At 54.5% G+C, this 18,773-nt stretch overlaps 1 protein-coding gene across 1 annotated transcript; it reads left to right on the top strand.

The window, feature by feature from the left end:
- The first annotated feature begins 5,494 nt into the window (after positions 1 to 5,494).
- CUNH5orf49 (chromosome unknown C5orf49 homolog) lies at positions 5,495 to 18,540 on the top strand. The gene is made up of 3 exons (XM_040977643.1): positions 5,495 to 5,824; positions 15,989 to 16,105; positions 18,094 to 18,540. Exons 1-3 carry the CDS (start codon positions 5,666 to 5,668, stop codon positions 18,271 to 18,273), a joined length of 456 nt encoding a protein of 151 aa, XP_040833577.1. The 5' UTR covers positions 5,495 to 5,665; the 3' UTR covers positions 18,274 to 18,540.
- The last annotated feature ends 233 nt before the right edge of the window (positions 18,541 to 18,773 follow it).

The raw sequence follows: 18,773 nt of genomic DNA, 5'->3' as shown, positions 1-18,773 counted from the left end.
TTTTAAGTGTTTTGATTTCAATAATTATTATAATAATTATATGCTAAATGGGCCTGGCACGTTAGCCTAGTGGCTAAAGTCCTCACTTAGTACATGCCAGGATCCCTTATGGCCTCCAGTTCTAATCTCAGCAGCCCACTTCCCATCCAGCTCCCTCCCTGCTTGTGGCCTGGGAAAGCAGTGGAGGATGGCACAGAGCCTTGGGAGGGACCCTGCACCCGTGTGGGAGACCTGGAAGAGGTTCCTGGCTCTTGGCTTGGGATTGACTCGGCTCAGCTCTGGCCATTGTGGCCACTTTGGGGGTTGAATCAACAGATGGAGGATCTTCCTCTCTGTCTCTCCTCCTCTGTAAATCTGACTTTCCAGTGAAAATAAATCTTGAAAAAAAAGTATATGCTAAATAAAAATAGGATCTTTGGAGGCCTGTATTTTCCCAAACAACAAACGTGAAAAATTTTATTTCTGTCTTATTTTTGTGTATAAAATGGAACAATGAAAAATAGATTTGGGCCCAGTGCAGTAGCCTAGCGGCTAGGGTCCTCACTTTGCATGCGCTGGGATCCCAGCAGCTCCATTTTCCTTCCAGCTTCCTGCTTGTATTCTGGGGAAGCAGACGAGGACAGCCTGGAGCCTTGGGACCCTGCACCTGCGTGGGAGACCCAGAAGTTCCTGGCTCCTGGCTTCAGATCACTGCAGCTCCGGCTATTGTGGCTGCTTGGGGAGTGAATCATTGGGTGGAAGATCTTTCTGTCTCTCCTCCCCTCTGGATATCTGACTTTGCAATAAAAATAAATCTTTTTTTTAAAAAAGTAGATTCTAAAGTACTTTGAATGTAAATGTGTCATGGGAGATCGTAAGTTATGCCAATGTAACGACTGCATTTTGTAATGATTGGCATGGGCTGGTATGGGGGAAAGGCCGTTTGGGGGGAGCGCCTGGGCGTTGGAAGCTGGGCTGGGCAGAGTCAGCAGGAGTTGGGGCAGCCATGTCATTGCCCGTCATGTCAGGTTCGGGGCAGTGCCATCCTCTTCAAGGCCAGGTTACAGTGCCACTTGGGGCTGTGGCAGGAGCTCTAGCCTGGGGAGCCCTGCTGAGTGCTGCCTGCCCCCTGGGGGAGTGCCCCGTCTCAGGTGAGCCCAGGGAGGAGGTGAAAGGGCTCCTTTTCTTGCACTTGGAGCAGGCAGTGGAGACCAGGTGAACCCCAAGTCCCCTTTAACAGTATACCTTGATTCCGGAGAGGGGCAGAGGGCAGCAGTGGGCAGGAGGCGCCCTGTGTGTCCTGCTGTGTGCCTGTACCCGGATGAGCATGCCACCTGCTTTGGCGCTGGCTACATGGGCAATCAGCTGAACTAGACAACTGCAAACAGGTGATCAGCTCTGGGTTCTGGGAGGCCTCAGAAGTCCCCTTGCCAGGGAAGCCCAGTGTGCCCTGGGCAGCCCCAGGTCCCTGTCTGCTGTCATTGCACTGGTCCCCTCTTCCCAAGGGTCCACTCCTCCTTGATGTGTGAAGCCGAACCCTGAAGTCCGCTGGCTTTGTGAGCTGACCATGTGAAGAGGCACATGGACCTAGCCCAGTGCTTGGGCACCCACAGGAGGTGGCGGTGTGACTCCTCAGCCTTTGTCCCAGCCCTTGGCTGCTAGGTGGCCTTCTGTCCACTCCCAGCACTCCAGCTGCTGTGCCGTGGCCTCACAAGTCCTCCCTCCCAGTCTCGCCCATTCCCCACATGCCTGCTGGAGGCTATGACGATGCCAGCGCGCAAGGGAGGAACCCAGAGAGGGCTGGGGGATGCCCCCTGTGCCCTAGAAGCCCATGCAGCACTCTGGGAAGCCAAGGCCCTGGTCTGCCAGCGAGGGGGTGAACGCCGAGTTTCAGCAGAGGTTGGAGGTCTGTGCAAGACTGGCAGGTCCGTCCCAGGGACGGAAGTGAGCGCCAGGCCAGCGCTGCTTCAACATGGCTTCCTCCTCAGAAGGTACATGTGGAAATGACTGACACGGAGATGATTGGATGAATACACAGCCTCGCTGGCTTCCCAGTGGACTGGGTTTATCGGGCCCTGAGACTCATGGCTGTACCTAAGTAATGAGAGGTGTGAGTACTTGACCCGCCTGGTGGCCTTTGCTACCACCATCTTACTGCCCCGCGATGAGTGAAAACCGGTGAGACACATTTGAATGCTAGTCTTGTCTTGGCCACAGCTTCACTTTGGATGGTTTCCATGATCTGTGGTCAGTGCGGCCTGGAAATAGGAAGGGAAATGCCAGAGAGCAGCCACATTCACGTTCGTTCTTTATTTTTTAAAGATTTATTTATTGGAGTCAGATATACAGAGAGGAAAAAAACAGAGGAAGATCTTCCATCCGATGACTCCCCAAGTGAGCGCAAGGGCCGATGCTATGCCGATCCCAAGCCAAGAGCCAGAAACTTCTTCCAGGTATCCCACAGGGGTGCAGGGTCCCAAAGCTTTGGACAGTCGACTGCTTTCCCAGGCCACAAGCAGGGAGCTGGAGAAGTGGAGCAGCCGGGATTAGAACCAGTGCCCACACGGGATCCTGGCGCGTTTAAGGCAAGGACTTCAGGCGCTAAGTCATGCCGCCGGGCCCTCACATTATTTATTACAGTGAGCTGTTCCTGCTGCTTGATTTGATTTAGTCATTGTGAGTCAGGAGCCTTATTTATAACTCCGACTTGATCCTGGGTGTGTTTGTACAGGAAAGGGTATACATCGGGTCTGACAGGGTCCACAGTTGGAGCCACACCCCTGGGGTTTGGACGGAGACCCTCCTGGCTCAGCCCAAGCCTTGGGGTGTTCCGTCATCTCATCACTAGGGGGCAGCGGAGTCCAGCCCCTGACTGTGCTGCGGCCCTGGAAGCCTGGACCGGCCCTCGTCAGAAGCCAGTGGGTTCTGCTGTGGAAGTTGGTGTGGGGGATAGTGTGCATGGGCATGCGCATGTGGGCGGCCTACGGGCTGGAGCTGGGGGAGAATGTGTTGAACTCTGCTCCAACAATCCTCTGGCAGTCTTCCTTACCTTGCTGGACCTCCCCTGGATGACACCCTGAGGAAGAGGCGGGTCCTTGAAGCACCTAACCTCCAAATCTGGGTATACTTGGTGGCTGTTTGCTGGGTGGGAGTTAAAATAGGAAGGAGCAGAAGTCTGCACTTTTGATGCCGTTCTGGAAAGCCAACGCGGCAGTCAGTTCCCTTGGAAGGAAGACCGTGCAGGTGGCCCGGGGTGGTGGGCTTTCCGAAGGGCAGGTAGCACCTGCAGTCTAACACCGAGTGTGGGAGAGTGGGAGCCAGGCTTGGTAGGGAAGCGTTCAGCCAGGGCCCTGGGAGATGCAAGGGGCAGTGAGCTGTCACTGCCCGTGGTGTGCGTGGCTCCCTCAGTGCCTATGACTGCTAGACCTGTGGAGCTGTGCGGGGTTGTAGGCCCAGCCTGGGACAGCGCCTCTGTGATCCTCACCAAGGACGCGGTTCTCAGATCACTGAAATGGGCCACATCGGGGCTGGCAGCCGCAGGATGTGAGCCGTGTGGGTCTGGGACGCAGCTGGGACATGCTGCAGCTTCCTGTCAGGCTGCAGGTGTGGGAGGTCAGGGCCTGACTCGGCTGCCAGCTTCCTTCAGTTTTCCTTAAATCCTCAGCTTCACTTTCCCAGATGGTGTACCCACTCTGGCTGGCTCTTTGGTTGGCAGCCTCCTCTTCTGCGCCAGGCAGGACCCTGAGCGTTATGCCGATGTGCTTTGGCTGCTGGGCCTGTCACAGGAAATGCTGCCCTCATGTGCTTGTGATAATCTGAGCCCGTCGCAGGAAGAGCCCGTCTCTAACAGCTCCCACAGACCCTGGCATCCGGCACACATTCTGGCAGAACTGAAGCTGGCAGACAGTATCTTCTCTCCCCTGCTGTCCTCTTACAGGGAATTCTGCACACACACAAAGCTGGAAGAGCAGCTGCAGTGGATCCATCCTGAAAAAAGGACCAGCATTTTCGAATGTTTCCTCCTTACTTCCCATTGTTACTGGAAAGCGTCCGGAGTAATCCAAGCTACATCATTGCACTGTTTGGTTTTTCATATAACCATTGAGCCATGCTAGAAATTAAGATGTGTCCCCTACGTTTCATGTCTGGTCAAGATTCTGTTTCCTTTGACATCTCAAGAACAGTTGCCACCTGCTGATTTGTTTGAATCAGAATCCAAGACCACAAGTGACCTTTAGAAGTTGTACTGCTTAAGTCTCTTGGTTCATGACTTCCCCTTTGTGTCACTGTTTCTCTGTAGGATGCCTGCACTGTTGATTGGGTGTTGTCTGTTTTCTTCCTCTGTGTCTTGTGCTTCCCTATAAACTGAATCGGGACCATTGGCACAGTGTTGGGGAGCAGAGGCTGGTACGGCGCGGTCTTGGTGACATCCCTCAGCTGGTGAGGGTGCACCTGTACCGTGAGCCCCACCCATCCAGGGCAGGCTCCCCACGCCCTGCCAGCCAGGGCTTGTGTGGCACCTGTGCGTGATCAGGGACCAGACCCAGAGAAAAAGCCGCAACCAGAATGACTTCCCTGTGCTACCATCCATTCCTTCTCTTGCTTTTACTCAGTGACAAGGAAGAAACTGCTCTTGGTGGCCACTGCTCGGTCCTAACACCGGCTGGCACAGAGAAGCCAGAAGCCTCCGTTTCTCCCCTGCATCTTCAGAATAGCTCATGTGGTCTAGCCAGGACTTGGTTTGTTTGCAGGTGTTTGTGAACCCAGGCCTGCACTGCTGCAGTCCTCTTTTTGATGCTTCCATGACCCTGTTGTGGACCGGCAGAACCCCTCGTGTGGTGCCACTGTCCCCTAGACCTAGTCCGATTGAGTTGTGAAATGTTTCAGGCAGAGCAGGATGTCCTGGCTCTTACTCCACTTGCCGTGGGGTCAGGCCTCCAAGGCACCCTGGTTCCCGCACCCCCGCGGGGATAGGCGGGGATGCCTGCTGGGAGACTTGTTAGTGTTTGGAGATTTTTATTTTAAGCATTGCAGTTTTACTCACTTTTATTTCGAAAGGCCAACATTATTGCATTTAAAAGTTCATGGGTCTGATGCTTTAAGTTGGGAACCAGAGGAGCTCATCAACTCATCAGCCTGCAGGAGAAACGTGAAGGTCAGCCACCCAGGAACCTCAGGGGTTTTCATTTTTAAAGACTGATTGCAAAGAGACCACGGAGAGGCCGCCAGTACCCGTCCCCCGCCGAAGCCCACCCTTTCTGCCCGTCCACACCTCAGACCGGCCCTGCCTCAGGAGCTTGGTGAGGTGCGGACCCCAACCCTCCCTTCCCCCAGCCTCTCATTATCCAGCCCCGTGGCGCCGACACCCCAAAACCCGCAGTCTCCCTGTGGCCTTCCCTTCCGCGCGCACACAGCCCGTAAGTTAACAAGTTGGTGCACGCAGGCCCGGGGTCCCGCCCGCGGCGGCTGCAGGCTTTCACCTGTGCTTTACAAGCGGCAGGTGGCCGGCAAGGGCGTGGAGCGTCGGGGCTCGCGGGAGCAGACGGGAATCGCCCCGTTCCGTGCGCCTCCGCCGCCCGTGGCAGGCCGCGGTGTCCAGGCAACGGCCGAACGCCGGCGCTGGACAGCGGGCGGACGCGGACCGAGGCCCCTGGGCAGGCGGAACGGAGCACGTCGCGGAGGGGCCATGGACCCGGACGGCCTGGAGGACGAGGAGGAGATTACGGCCTCCAAGCTGCGGGCCAGGCCGCGGCCGCTGCCCATCTCGGCGCTGTCTGCCTTCAGCTACGTCCCGCCGCGGCGCACGGACCCCAAGGAGTACAGCTACTACTACCGCCAGTGCCAGGTGCGCGGGAGAGGCGGGCGTGCGAGGGGACCGAGAGGGGTGCGGCTGCGGGGACTGGGGGGCGCGCTTGTTGGGGTGCGGCGGCCAGGGGGCCTCACCTGGGACCGACCGCGGTGAGGGCGGGAGGTGTGCCCCTCGGAAAACAGGGCTGCCTGGCGTCTGAACCCGAAAGAGTAGTTGACTCACTGCCAGGACCATGGTTCCCTCGGTCCAGGACCTGGAGCAGGGTCCGAGGCTGCGCCAGGTATGACTGGGCAGGCCCGTGCGGTGACTGCGCGGATACCCGCCGGACTTCCTGCAGGGGTGCTGCTCTGGAAGTGTGCCTGTGGTAGGGGGCTCTGGCCAGGCCCAAGGTCAGGCGCACCTCCTGCCGGTCCCCCAAATGGCTGCAATGACTGGAGCTGAGCTTAATCAAAGCCAGGAGTTTCTTGGTGTCTCGCATGGGTATAGCGTTCCAAGGCTTTGGGCCATCCTCTGCTTTCCCAGGCCACAAACAGGGAACTGGCTGGGAAGTGGAACAGCCTGGACGTGAACTAGCACCCAAATGGAATGCTGGTGCTTGGAGGTGAAGGATTAGCCAGTTGAGCCATTGTGGTGGCACCGATGTTATTATTTTTCTTTGTGAAAGGCAACTTTACAGAGAGGAGCAGAGATGGAGAGGTTTCCCATCCACTGGGTCACTCTCCAGATGGACAGAGCAGCTGGAGACGGACCGACCTGGAGCCAGGAGCTTCTTTATGGGTCTCCCACGGGGTGCAGGCGGCAGGCACAGAGCTGGTTCAGAAGTGCAGCAGCCAGCACACAAACCAGGGCCCACATGGGGTGCAGCTGCCAGCGGGCAGAGGATTAGCCTGTGCACTGGCACACCAGCCTCGGCGCTCTTTAGTCAAAGAATTGTTGCTTTTAAACCCTTCTTCACCAAGAACACACTTTCACGCTGTGATCTTCCTCCATCTGCTGATTTCCTTCTTTAAATTTCGAAATAATCCTATAAAAGTCTCTAAAACACTTTCTGTATAAAAGAGCGTGTCAAATTTCTACCTTAGTTATTTTAAGTAGTCTGAGTGATTTGCCATATATGAATGAACAATTGGCGGACTCCTGTTTGCTAACCTGCATCGTCGTCCTAGCGTTTAAGAGGGTAAGAGTTCTTAAGTTTACATTTAGAATCCTATTTCATTGACCTTTACCTAACCTATGCTTAGCAAGTATCCCTAGGTGACTTAAAAGGTTGGCCTGGCACAAGCACAGCTGCACTGGGAAGGTCAGTCGTACTTGGGACACAGGAAGAGGGGCTGGGAGCCGACCGCGCGCGCCTGAACCACTTCTGTGAGCTGGTCTGCTAGCTCACTTCGGTGTAACAGCTCTGGCTGGAAGGGAGCAGGGTAAAACAGACTCTTAAGTGACCGTGTCTCATTCCTTCTCGGGAGGACTGAGGACAAGCGGTGCTACCGGAAAAAAGCACCTTCTTTCTTATATAGATGTAAACCAACATTTCTTGATTTGACACAATACACCTTCAGGTGCATGTTAGAACAGTGCGACTCGTGCCCTGGATCTGTTGACCTGTTACAAAACGAGCTGGGGAAGCTACAAAGCATCTTCTCCACGCAATGATCTCTAACTCCAAAGGGAGGGACCTTCCTGTCCAGGGTCCAATCCCAGGTGACCCAAGTTCTCAAGGCAGTACTCTCTCTAGAAAGAAGGCATTCCTTTAAACCCAGTGCCTGGTCACAGCTGAACCAAATTAGTGGGAAAGCTCTCCTGGAGCGCAGGAGAACACCTTGGTACTACCAGAACTGTCGGCTCTTCCCTCAGCTTGCTATACACATAGAAAGCCAGGGACAATTGCAGGCATGACGGAACTTGATTCGAGCGCAGTGAGTGGAAGCCACCCTGTTGGCCTCAAGTGTCTGGCTCTGTTACTTTCTTTCTCACTCAGAAGTGTTTCTTGAAGAGAGGACTTCTCTAAGTTTCTGTGCTGGTGGGAGTGTGTTGCATTTTGGTGGAATTCTGCTCTGGCCTGACAGTGGGAGTAGTACCAGGCGGTACTGTATATTTGGTAGGGACCGGTGAGTGAGAATATCCTGGTCCAACTGGAGATGTGGCATTTGATGGAGACCAGGAAGTTTGAAAATGTCCTGGCTGGGCTGAGCAGTGCCCAACTGGACCGATAGGCTGGGTTGAGCTGGGCTGGGCCGACCCAGCATCAGACCGCCGAGGCAGTGGACCTGGCCTCACTTGGCATTGTCTCATATGAGATTGTTACCAAAGACATCACTCTAGATCTTAAACTGAATGCAGACCTAGTTTCTTCCACATAGCAATGCATTAGGCCAACAGTGCCTGCTCAGCAGTCAGCCGCTTGGAGCTGTCCCTAAGACAAGTGCTCGGGCAGCTGCTGGACAATTTCCAGGGACTGACATGCCATGGGTGAGAAACCCAGTCGGAAGTGCAGTCTGCTTCTGGTCAAACTGTTCCTGAACAACACCCCAATCTGATTGGAGGCATTGGACAAGAACCCCTACATAGGTTTGCTAACGCAGAAAACCAATCACTGACAGAGGGCTGGCGGAAGAAATCAGGTATTTATTGCAAAGCACAGAGCGTGGAGCTGGGCAGCTGTTGCTTAATTCCTGATCAGTGTAAAGAGTTAAGGAGGAAAGTTCTTATGGACTGGGCCTATGACCAATTGATGTCCAAGTTCCTGGTTGAGCAGTGGAGCTGGCCACCATCAGCCAGTCAGCGGTGCTGTTCTCTTCGCTGGGTTTGTGGTGGTCAGGTGGGGCCCATCTGGTAACTGCAGACTGGAAGGAGACGGAGCTAGAATCCCCCTACACAAACCACCCCAGGACAACACTGGCCATCCAGGTTCTCATCTGTTGGAAAAGGAAGTAAATCCTTGACTCTGGTGACTGGAACCTTGTAAGTCCCCGGATCACTGCCTCAGTGACGAAGGGCAGGCAAGGGCACCTTGTGCCAAGGGACAGACAAGGGGCTGCGTCCTACTTTTACATCAGGGGGGTTTGGATTCACTCCTCTCTCCCTCCACAGCCTGGGTCTCACATTAACCTCATTGAGGTCGGGTGTGCTTGTTTCTCTTTAAGTGGAAGGACATAGTCCACTCAGGAAGCAGGCTGAGGTGACTAGTGTAGATAGATTGGTGGATTGGAGTCCTGGTTCTCTGTATCCTAGAACATGAACTTATCTGAAGAGAGGATTACACAGAAGTGATCAGACAGAGGGTCTGGGCTAAGCCCTAATCCAGCATCATGGGTGTCCTTGAGAGACACGTTGCAGGGAGTTCGGAGCACAGCCTGGAGCCATCCTCTCCCTGCCCTCAGAGGGAGCCAGCCTGGCACACAGCTAGACTCTGTTGAACCCCCACCTGTGGTGCTTCCCGAGGCAGCCCAGGTGACCCCAGCTGCTCCCTGTAAGGAAGCATTCCTGGGCAGAGGACAGAGGCATGTTTGCCCTACAGCCTGTCTGCTGGCTCCCCTGGGCTTGGATTCTCACAGCACGAACAGGAGGAGGAATTGGAGCAGTGGTTTTCAAGCCGTTTACTCACTTCCTCCCAGGAGCTACAGGCTTTTAGAGAACTGTAACGATAAATCATCTCACTTGGTGATTTTTTCATTTTGAATATGCAGTGCTCACAGGACTTTCTACTAGTTTTTGATCAAAACAAAGTATCCAAAGTACTAATGCACAAAATGAGAAAACTTGTTGAAAGAGTAAGGAGACTTGCTGTGTTGTGTTGGTCCATGGCAGTTGACACTCAGAGGAGTCCCTGTAAATACCACCTTGAAGCCATAGAGAAGTAGGACACGAGATGAAGCAGGTGGAGGCCAGTCGGCTGGGCACCCTGAGGATTCTGGGCACCTGGGCTTGTGGACACTGCAGTTCATGGCCATGGAGCAAGTGGGCAGGTTGACCTGCACAGCAGTGGGGCCCCAGGGAAACAGTGGGGCAGCATAATTACCCCTTCCAGGACCGAGGGAGAAGGGGTGGGTGGAATCCCTGGCTCCCATTTGTTCTTAAGTTGACCAATCTCACAAAGAACTGCATCTTCCTGGGGCCCAACCAACCAGGAGCAGAGATGCCCTGAATGACTGGGTCTCCATCCCGTGGAAGGAGGTAGAGAGGGGTGGTGTTTTCCTTTGGGGGGAATTGTGTTTGTCCCCTTTTGTTGATGTTTCTCGTGTTTCCACTACTTTTAGTCACTCCTACCAACACCAGTTTTAGCCTTACTCCTTTGGGTCGTCTCTTGGAGCTGTGTTTCTGTGCCATGGTAGGATGACTGCTCCATCGCTGGATATCTGGAGGTGTGACCTAGTGCTTGAGGGTAGGGTGAGAGTGCAGGGTGACACCCAGGTTGGGCATGGTGGATCTCCTCTTGTCAGCCAGGAAAGGCAGTGATGCTGGCTGTGGAATCACTGTCCAACTTGCCCTTTCGAGGTGATCGGTGCCCGAGGTTAGCCCACAGTTGCTAGAAGCCCCACACATGGCAGCACATGAAGCCCACGGCAGATCTGTGTGGTTGTCAGTGTGCCCAGAAACCCGGTTACACACTATCATGGAGTCGTTGACTTCCCAGTCTTTGTGCAGAAGATCCCCACAGTCCTGGGGTGCTGAAAGTTCCCGCAGCCACAAGAGCTGGCCGCAGCTGTAGCGGGCAGCCACACCTCCTCTCCAGCTGCCACTGCATGCCTCACGTTAGCGGGTCACATTGCTCCTCTGCTCGGGGATCTTCGGTGGGTGCAGCGCAGGGAGTAAGTCCCACCCCGTCAGGCAGGCTGCTTACCCTGATTGAGTCAGATTGGTCCTCTTGACGGAGCCCCCGGTTGGTTGGTTCAGCACAGAATCCAGCATATGCGATGGCTGCTGCAGCCACAGGACTGCGTCTTCAACACGTGGCTTCTTGGGTACCGGCGGGGGTGGGGAGAGTATGTTCCTCCCCCGCAATGACCCACCGTGATTTTTCCCTTACTCTGGCCCCTGCCTGAACCTGGAGTCGGTGTGGGTCGAGAGAATCTATGCCAAGCAGCATGTCTGGTTACTCTGGGGCCCGGCCTCTTCTGTGTGGTGAGCCATGCAGCAGTGATTCTCACGCTGCATGTGATGGGGCGCTGTGGCTCACGCTGGCTAATGGCTGCCCCACACTGCCCACCGCTGATGGCGCTCCAGCGCTCTGTCCTCCTGTCCCGTGGGGTTTCCACCATTTTCCTTTGCTTCCTCACCAAGAATTGTCTGTGGAACTACTGGAAACAGCCCTTCCTTCCGTTCTCTCTGCAGACGCGCTGTGGACGCTGGCTGGGCATGGCCAAGTTCCTGAGTGGCTTCTGTTGATTGGCAGACTTTCCTGAATGTTGGGGTGTGGGCCTAATATTCCTTTTTTAGGTTCTTTTCCTTGAAAAGAATTTAAGTACAGGCACAAATGCAGCTTACTAAGTGTTCAAGTTTATTTAAAAGGTCAGACACACGTGGGCCATATTGAAGAACCTCAGTATTTTCTGCTTTTGTGTTTCTGCCTTGCTTGCTTGGCTGGGGGCTGTGTGAACTCCAGGCCTGGCAGCCTATGTGGCACCTGGCGGGTCACGTGGGCAGAGCACTCCTCAGGAAGGAGGTCCAGGGTGTCCTTCTTAGGTAAGTCGCTCACTGCGATGTCGCCCACCAGTTTGTACTTTCTGAAAGTTGCTTGCTTCAAACCCACCAATAGAAGCTGGCCAACTTGCTCTTTTTAAAAGTTAACAGATAAACTGACCAGTCATGACTGTATAGTTCTATGGAGTTGGTCTGAAATGTATGAAAGCCCCGTGCTGTTGAACCACCTGTTCTGCCCCTTCTGTGGCTGCCGCGGCTGGGACTGGGGCAGCGGCTGGGAGCTTAGGTTAGTTTGAATAAACGGCCCTTGCGTGTTTGCATCAACTTCTGATGATCTGGGGATCATAAAATCTCAGCCCCACAATATTCCGTGGGAAATGTGGGAGGCATGTTTCTACCTTCCATGCTCTGGGTCCAGAGAGAGACAGAGGGAGCCCAGCCTCCTCCGGCCAGACTTAGGAGCTTGGACAGGGGAATGCTTATGTCATGTTGCCCCCAGGTGCCAGCTGAGGTGAAGGACATCGTGGGGAAGGAGTCGTTTGACAGCTGGGCAGGTCGAGTTGAATGTGGTAGCGGGGGCCTGGCTTCCAGTGGCGACCCTGTCTCCCGTATCACCTGGGCCCAATCTGGCGTGCTGGACTCCTGTTCTCTGCTGGAGATCTAGCAGGTGAGGGCAGTTAAGATGGTGTCTGTCCTGAGGTCAGCTTGCTGGAGGAGAATGGATGTGTTTCTATTTTCCTTTGATTTCTAAAAACAGCATTATGAGTGAAACGGAGGCAGTTCCTTGAGAGATCTGATTGCCAAGGAGCAGCCAACTCAAAGCCCTGTTTTGTGTGATTGCATCTTTTATTAATGTCGTTATGCTTTGAGCTACAAAGAAGGGAAGAAAACATGAAAGACTAGTATGAAGATGTGGGCCGAGGCAGGTTTTCGCCTTGGAGTTGGATAGGCATATTGCTGAGTGAGGTGAACTGTACTTGTGATATCTTTTTTGTTTCTCCTTTTATCTTTATGGTTCAATGCTGGGAAATTGTTTTTACTGTGGAAAGTCCTGAATATGCCAAGCCTTCACAGAGAACAGCTATGTAGGATGCTGTTCCTGGCAGAGAGTGAGGTGAAGCAGACTCTTGACAACTTAGCCCTGTGGTCCGCGGCCCATGGTGGTACCTGTGCAGCTAGCGGAAGGCCTGAGAAGGATGCGGAGCAGCAGCTTTCTGCTGGGTTCCATGCTGCACCGGGAGCAAAGTGCACAGGCCATTGTGGCTGCTGTCTCCTCAGTTCAACTCTTTTCTCCCAGGATGAGCCCAGGAACTCTGGGGTCCTTGTCTTGGAGGAAAGCTTATGCAGAAGAAAGCCAAGCCCCATGACTCCCTAAGGACCTGCTTCCCCGTGTTCATGCTGCCCTCTCGGACCTGGGCGAGGCTGCCCAGCTGCAGGGAGTGCTCTGGGCACTGAGGGGCCAGCAAGCACTCCCAGCTCTCTGGGTGCAGGAGAAGGGGTCCTCTTGCAGTGTGGGTGTGGTTTCCTTGGAGGCACTCTTTGTGGGGATCACCTCCGAGCCCATTTGGGGCAGAGAGTGGGTCAGGTGCTGAGGGGTTCCAGAGACAACAAAACTGCCTCTGTTGTTGGGACCAACTTGGAAATGGTCCCTGTTGTTGGGACCAAGTTGGAAATGCTGTGTGCTTGTGGTGGCGGGCGACACAGAGGTTGCTCTTGCCTTCCAGCTGGCTGGCCTTCCCCTGGCCTGGCGTGGAGCTCTGAACATCACTGAGGAAGCAAGCTCTGAGGTCGGGATCTTTGCCCAGAGGGCCAGTGGGCACCTCTACAGGCTCTGACCTCTCACCGTCCCCAGTTGGCTGGCACACTAGGACTTAGTGGGACTGACTGCCTTCTGGCCATTGGTGCCCCTCTGCAGGGAAAAGGCTGGCACCTGTCATTGCAGCTGCATTCCCTGCGTCTGGTGTATATGCAATGAGATTTCTTTGCTCTGTCTTCATGTGGTTCTGAAAAACCTCAAGTCGAATGAGCGCATGTCCTGTGTATTGGAAGTGACCGTTTGATGTGCATGACAAGCCCCGTCATTGCAGTTTTGTGGAGGATGTTTCTGTTGTTGTCTCGGGCAGCTGGTTCAGGGTCATGAGCTTGGAAGCCACCCCTCTCCCAACTATGTGGGGTCTTTTCTTCCCACTGGAACCTGAGAGGGGGCAGCCCCTGTACAGGCCCAGGACAGGGAGGGGCTGGCTCTCTTCATCACATGCTCCTGTCACTCTTACACTGCTATTCTCGGCCTCCCCAGGAACCACTTGCTCTGGCTTCCCGCAGACAGATTCCCAGGACAGGTAGCCCCTGAACATGGCCCCTGTGTGTCTGTAGTCCTCACCCTCTGTTCACTGCTTGGGTGAAGCTGCAAATGCCAAGATGTCTGTATTTCTAATATGTTACTACAAGAGTTCCAGGAGAGGGGAGGCCTGGCAGTAATGGAATGTGGGCAGAGGAGCCAGGGAAAAGTGAAAGTTTACAGCTTTAAGTATGTCCAGGTTGTTCGTTGCACATTTAGGATATTTGATATTGCTGTGCCATGTGTGTTGTGGGATGTCTTCTGAGATGGGCCTGAGTGGGAGTCCAGATGAGAAGCCTGTGTCCTGTTAACTCATGAAGTGACTGGTGTTGGCTGGGGCGCAGGAGCCACGGCTCCTACAGGGACGTGCCTTTCCCCCCACCCCCCGTGTTAGAAAGTGTGGCTGAGTTCGTGGGATCCTGGAGTCGAGCAGCAGTGAATGCCCTGCACTTGCTTGCTGCCCTGGGGTGTTCTGGGATCCTTCAGACAGTTGTGCTGACCGGCTGTGTGTGTCCCTTACCTGATGGCAGTCGGCATGGCTGGATTAGCTCCTCTGCTCCCTCTGCAGGAGCACATGTGGGGCATGTGCCAGTCACTCTGTTACAGGCTGCGCTGGGCTGTCTGGCTGTCCCCAGGGTGGCATGGGATTGGGTGACGCAGGCTCCTGTGTGTTCTGACATGACCTCTATCTCTGAGCCACATGGTTGGAGCCAACAGTCTTAGTGTAGCCAGCAGAGAAGAACCTATAGCCACAAAGCACCAGGGAGTGCTGTGCTGCTCTTGGGCCACGTGGAGAGGCACTGCAGGCTTAGGCAGCAGGAGTGATGGAAGGACAAGCCCGCCGCGCACAAGAGGGCCTGGAGAGCAATGCTGTGAGTCCCTTTGTGCTTGCTAGAGACCACACACAGCAGAGGAAGTTGAGATGAGACAATGGAGAAGATACATGATAGCTCTGTTAATGGAATCATTTTCTAATCCATCAGAACTGTGTGTGTGTGTATTATATATGCGGGTGTATTATTCATAAACATGACCTGTAGTGTGCATGCTTATAGAAAAAACTTTTTTTTAATTTAAGATTTATTTGTTTGGAAGACAGAGCTAGAGTTGGGTCGTTCATACTTTCATTCACTCCCCGAATGACTGCGATGGCCAAAGCTGGGCCAGGCCAAAGCCAGGTATCTCATGTGGGTGCAGTGGCCAAGCAGTTGGTCCATCCTTAGCTCCTTTCCCAGTCCATCAGCAGGAGATGGATCAAAAGTAGAGGAGCTGGGACTCAAACTGGCATCTGCATGGGACAGTTTAACCTGCTGACGCCAAGCACTGGCCCTCAGAATGTTTTAGTGTCTCAGGAGTGGGGTTTGCATGTAGACCATGTGACAACAGGCTGGCAGCTGAGGCAGTGACTTCTGGCCCCTCGTGTGGTCTTGGTGTTAGGGTATTGGCAGCACAGGCATATTATAGGACATTGGAGAAACACCAACAGCAGCGACTGGGGAGGAAGCAAACAGGAACACCCTTAGCTGGAGAGGAGGGACACGAAGTCTGCAGGTTTCCTGTGCAGAAGCCTCACTGCAGTGTGCTGGTCACTGCCGCCCAGGCCCCTGAGACCTGATGGGACCATAGGGCCGAGTGCCCTCCACAGCAGTCTCGGAGAGCTCACTGACCTCCTTCCTGCAAGAGAGGACCCCACCTGGAAAGCAGAGGGACCTTGGCCAGGCAGTGAGCCTGTCTGCACGTTGCTTTGGCCTGGCAGCCCCAGCAGCTGTGATGGAAACATTTGTTATGTACAAACCTCATGTCCTCCAGCATGTTGTGCCTAAGAATTAGAGCATGGTTGCTGGCCAGTCTGGATGTGGTGATGGCAGGAAGGGAGGAGGAGCAGTGGAGACACCCTGCAAGGGAGTGGGTGGGCACTGTGGCGCCTGGCCATCTCCTACCCCGCAGGGGAGTGCACACTACAGTGCCTGGGCTTCTCCTTGCCCTACCACAGGGGAGTGGGTGCCCTGGGGCCTGGGCATCATCTCCCACCCTGCAAAGGAGTGGGTGCCCTGGGGCCTGGGCTCCTCCATCTGCCAGATCATGGAAGGTTTCGCTGGGTGCAGCGCCTGGTGCTGTTGAACTTGCTGCTGGCTGCACAGACAGCAGTGGGTGAGGCATGTTGGCTTCTGTGTTCCGTGGCCTGGCCTTTAGTCAACTGGCAGCTTTCACTCTCTTCCCAGACAGGAATTATTTCCCTCTATGACTGCGTTTTTAAGAGGAAACTTGACTATAATCAGAAACTGCACCGAGATGACAGAGAGCACGCGAACGGCCTGGGACTTCATGTCAACAAGGAGGTAATATTAAGATGGAGTGGTAGCAAGTTGTGAACAAACTAATAAAGTACATGTGTGTGCAGCCCTAACTGTGTGATACACATGTGCCAGTGTATGTGCACCATGTATAGGTGTGTCCACGTGCATGCGTGTATAATGTTAGCAATACTAGCATGTACATGTGTTTGTGTTATCCACATGGCATCCTGTGTGTGCATACACGTGTATTGGTCTGTTTAGCCCTTTTATGCACGTCTTTACGTGGCTCCTGTCCATTCTGCTTTGTGGTTACCAAGGCACTGGGACCACAGGAACTGCAGGTCTCCCTTGGTCTTTTCATCACTTTCTGAAAGGGTGCTGGGGGTTGGGGTTCTTGCCGACTCAGCTGCATGGGGGGTGACCTCTGAGGTAGGACAGCTTCCAGGTAAGGAGCCCCCAGGACCATGGCAGGTGCCAGGGGACCCTGCCAGGGTGTTGTCTCCTTAGCCTGCTCAGGCCCTTCTGCCTTTTGGGTGAGATGCTTCTGCTGCCTTTCCACATGCTGTGACACCATCTGTCCCAATCTGCTGGAGGGCAGCCTGCTTACATAGAATTGGGTGCCCAGTAGGCAAGCCCTGTGCCCCAGAAGTCCACACAGAAGTCTCCAGCATGCACGCTGCGCATGAGATTCCTGTGGGAATCACAGATGTTGGCGTGTGTCTGTTATTGGTTAGGAATGTCATGGTGCCGCTGTCAGAATCCTCTTCTCTCTCTCTGATAGGAACTCGAGTGGTGGACTACCACTGGGTACTACTGAGCCACAGACCGTGCATGTCACTGCATCAGATCCACTCTTCCAATACTGAACAATCAGGGTTGTAATAGACAAGTTCCCACCCTCTTAGAACTGGTGGAGGAGAGAGAAAAGGAAAAGCTAGAGAACATGTTAGCGAGATGCAGGGTAGAGAGCATCCTCATCGTACGACCCCAAGTCCAAAACACTGCACAGGTCAGAGGTTTTTGAGCACAGTGTGACACCAGGGAGGAATGCAACTTTGGCATGGCAGCTGGCATGGTGTGAGACACTGGGCGGCAATGGGAGCAGACAGGTGACCAGCAAGGGGAACGGGATGGAAGAAAGGCCCAGGGGCTGGGAAAGTGCTACTGTGAGTATCTGGGGGCAGGGACACACGGAGCAGAATGACACACACATGGAGAAAGAGACAGTGACACAAAGAGAAGGGTACAGAGGGACAGAGACACACACACAGTTGAAGGACAGAGGAAAAGAGATATAGAGCCAGAGAAACAAACACACAGAAACAGGAGGTGTGGGGGCACGGCGGGGGTCGGGGGGAGACAGAAGCAGAGAGATGCAGAGGGAGAGGGGCAAGGCCAGAGAGCCGGAAGCACACACAGATACAAGAGAAAGGGGCGCAGAGATGCATGTAGAGACAGACACGTAGGGGGACAGAGAGGGCAGAGAGGGAGCAGAGCCAGAGACACACAGGGACAGAGGTACAGAGGGGGACGCCGAGGAACAGGTGGAGACAGAGAGACAGACAGGGCGGAGGGAGGGGGGTTCAGAGAGAGGCAGAGAGATGGGCACACGAGGGCATGGACATAGGGCACAGACATACACATGGGAGATGTGAAAGAGGACAGTGCTGGAGACCGGGGGGGGGGGGGGTCAGGGAGCAGAGAAGGCAGGCCTAGGCAGGAGGGTCAGGAGGGAGGAGTGTAGGGGCGGGGCCTGGATCTGCAGTGGGAGGGTACCAGGCACCCAGGGCCTCTGATGCCTTCCCTGGGACATTGGATGGAGGGAGCAGGATGTAAGCTCTTCCAGGCGTGGCTCTGGTGTCAGCGTGGAGAGCCCAGTGACGGCTGGGAAGAAGCCGCACACAGGGATGCAGGCAATGACTTTGCCCATGGAGGGTGGGACCCGGGCAGGGCAGGGCAGGGCAGGGCAGGTGGTCCACTGTGCTGAGGTCCCCTACATGCTGACTTAGTCGTTTTGCTGATGTCCCCAGGAACAAGAGAGGCCCGTGGGAGTACTGACGTCCTCTGTCTATGGGAGGCGCATCCACCAGCCGGTGGAGCCAGTGAACCGGGACTTCCGCCGTGCCAACTATGTGCAGGCCGACTTCTACAGGAAGAATGACATCCCCAGCATCAAAGCGCCCGGCTTCGGGCACATCACGCCAGCCTGAATCACCCCTGCAGCCCCCAGCACAGCGTGGTACCTGCTAAAGGGAGGCTGCACAGGCAGGGGCCCTGTCAACTTCTGCTTTTGACTCCTAGGTCACAAGGAGATCTTAGGGATGCCTTGCTTAAAAACCCAAGCACACATCTTTAAACATACTCAGAACTTCTTCCCGCATGGTGAGTGGCACCTGCTGTTACTTCAGATTCAGTAACAGTCAAGACTGAGTCACTGCTGTGAGCACCGGAATAAAATGAGAACTTGGTTCCACTTGCATCTGGTGGGGCTGGTCTCTGTTCACTGGTTCTCTGCCCACAAGGGAATCTTGGGGGAGGAGGTGGTCTCAGTGGTGGGCTTGGTCTCTGTTCACTGGTTCTCTGCCCACCAGGGAGCCTTGGGGAGGAGGTGGTCACAGGAATTTGGCATTCAGTTACTTTTTCTTTTCAGTGCTGATAACGGCCAGTGCCTGCCCACAAGCAGCCCTTATATTTCCTTTCCTCTGAGACG

This window comes from Ochotona curzoniae, unplaced genomic scaffold (genome assembly GCF_017591425.1).
Source record: "Ochotona curzoniae isolate NIBS_2020 unplaced genomic scaffold, NIBS_Ocur_1.0 contig_2754, whole genome shotgun sequence".
Classification (NCBI taxonomy): domain Eukaryota; kingdom Metazoa; phylum Chordata; class Mammalia; order Lagomorpha; family Ochotonidae; genus Ochotona; species Ochotona curzoniae.
Note: the sequence above shows the minus strand (reverse complement) of the source record. Positions and strands in the feature narration are given on the sequence as shown.

Bases quoted from the DNA above. Each gene is read 5' to 3' on its own strand.
- CUNH5orf49 (XM_040977643.1), top strand. From the start codon at position 5,666: ATGGACCCGGACGGCCTGGAGGACGAGGAGGAGATTACGGCCTCCAAG. The intron at 5,825-15,988 runs GTGCGCGGGAGA...CTCTCTTCCCAG, and splicing joins ACTACTACCGCCAGTGCCAG to ACAGGAATTATTTCCCTCTA. The intron at 16,106-18,093 runs GTAATATTAAGA...TGATGTCCCCAG, and splicing joins GACTTCATGTCAACAAGGAG to GAACAAGAGAGGCCCGTGGG.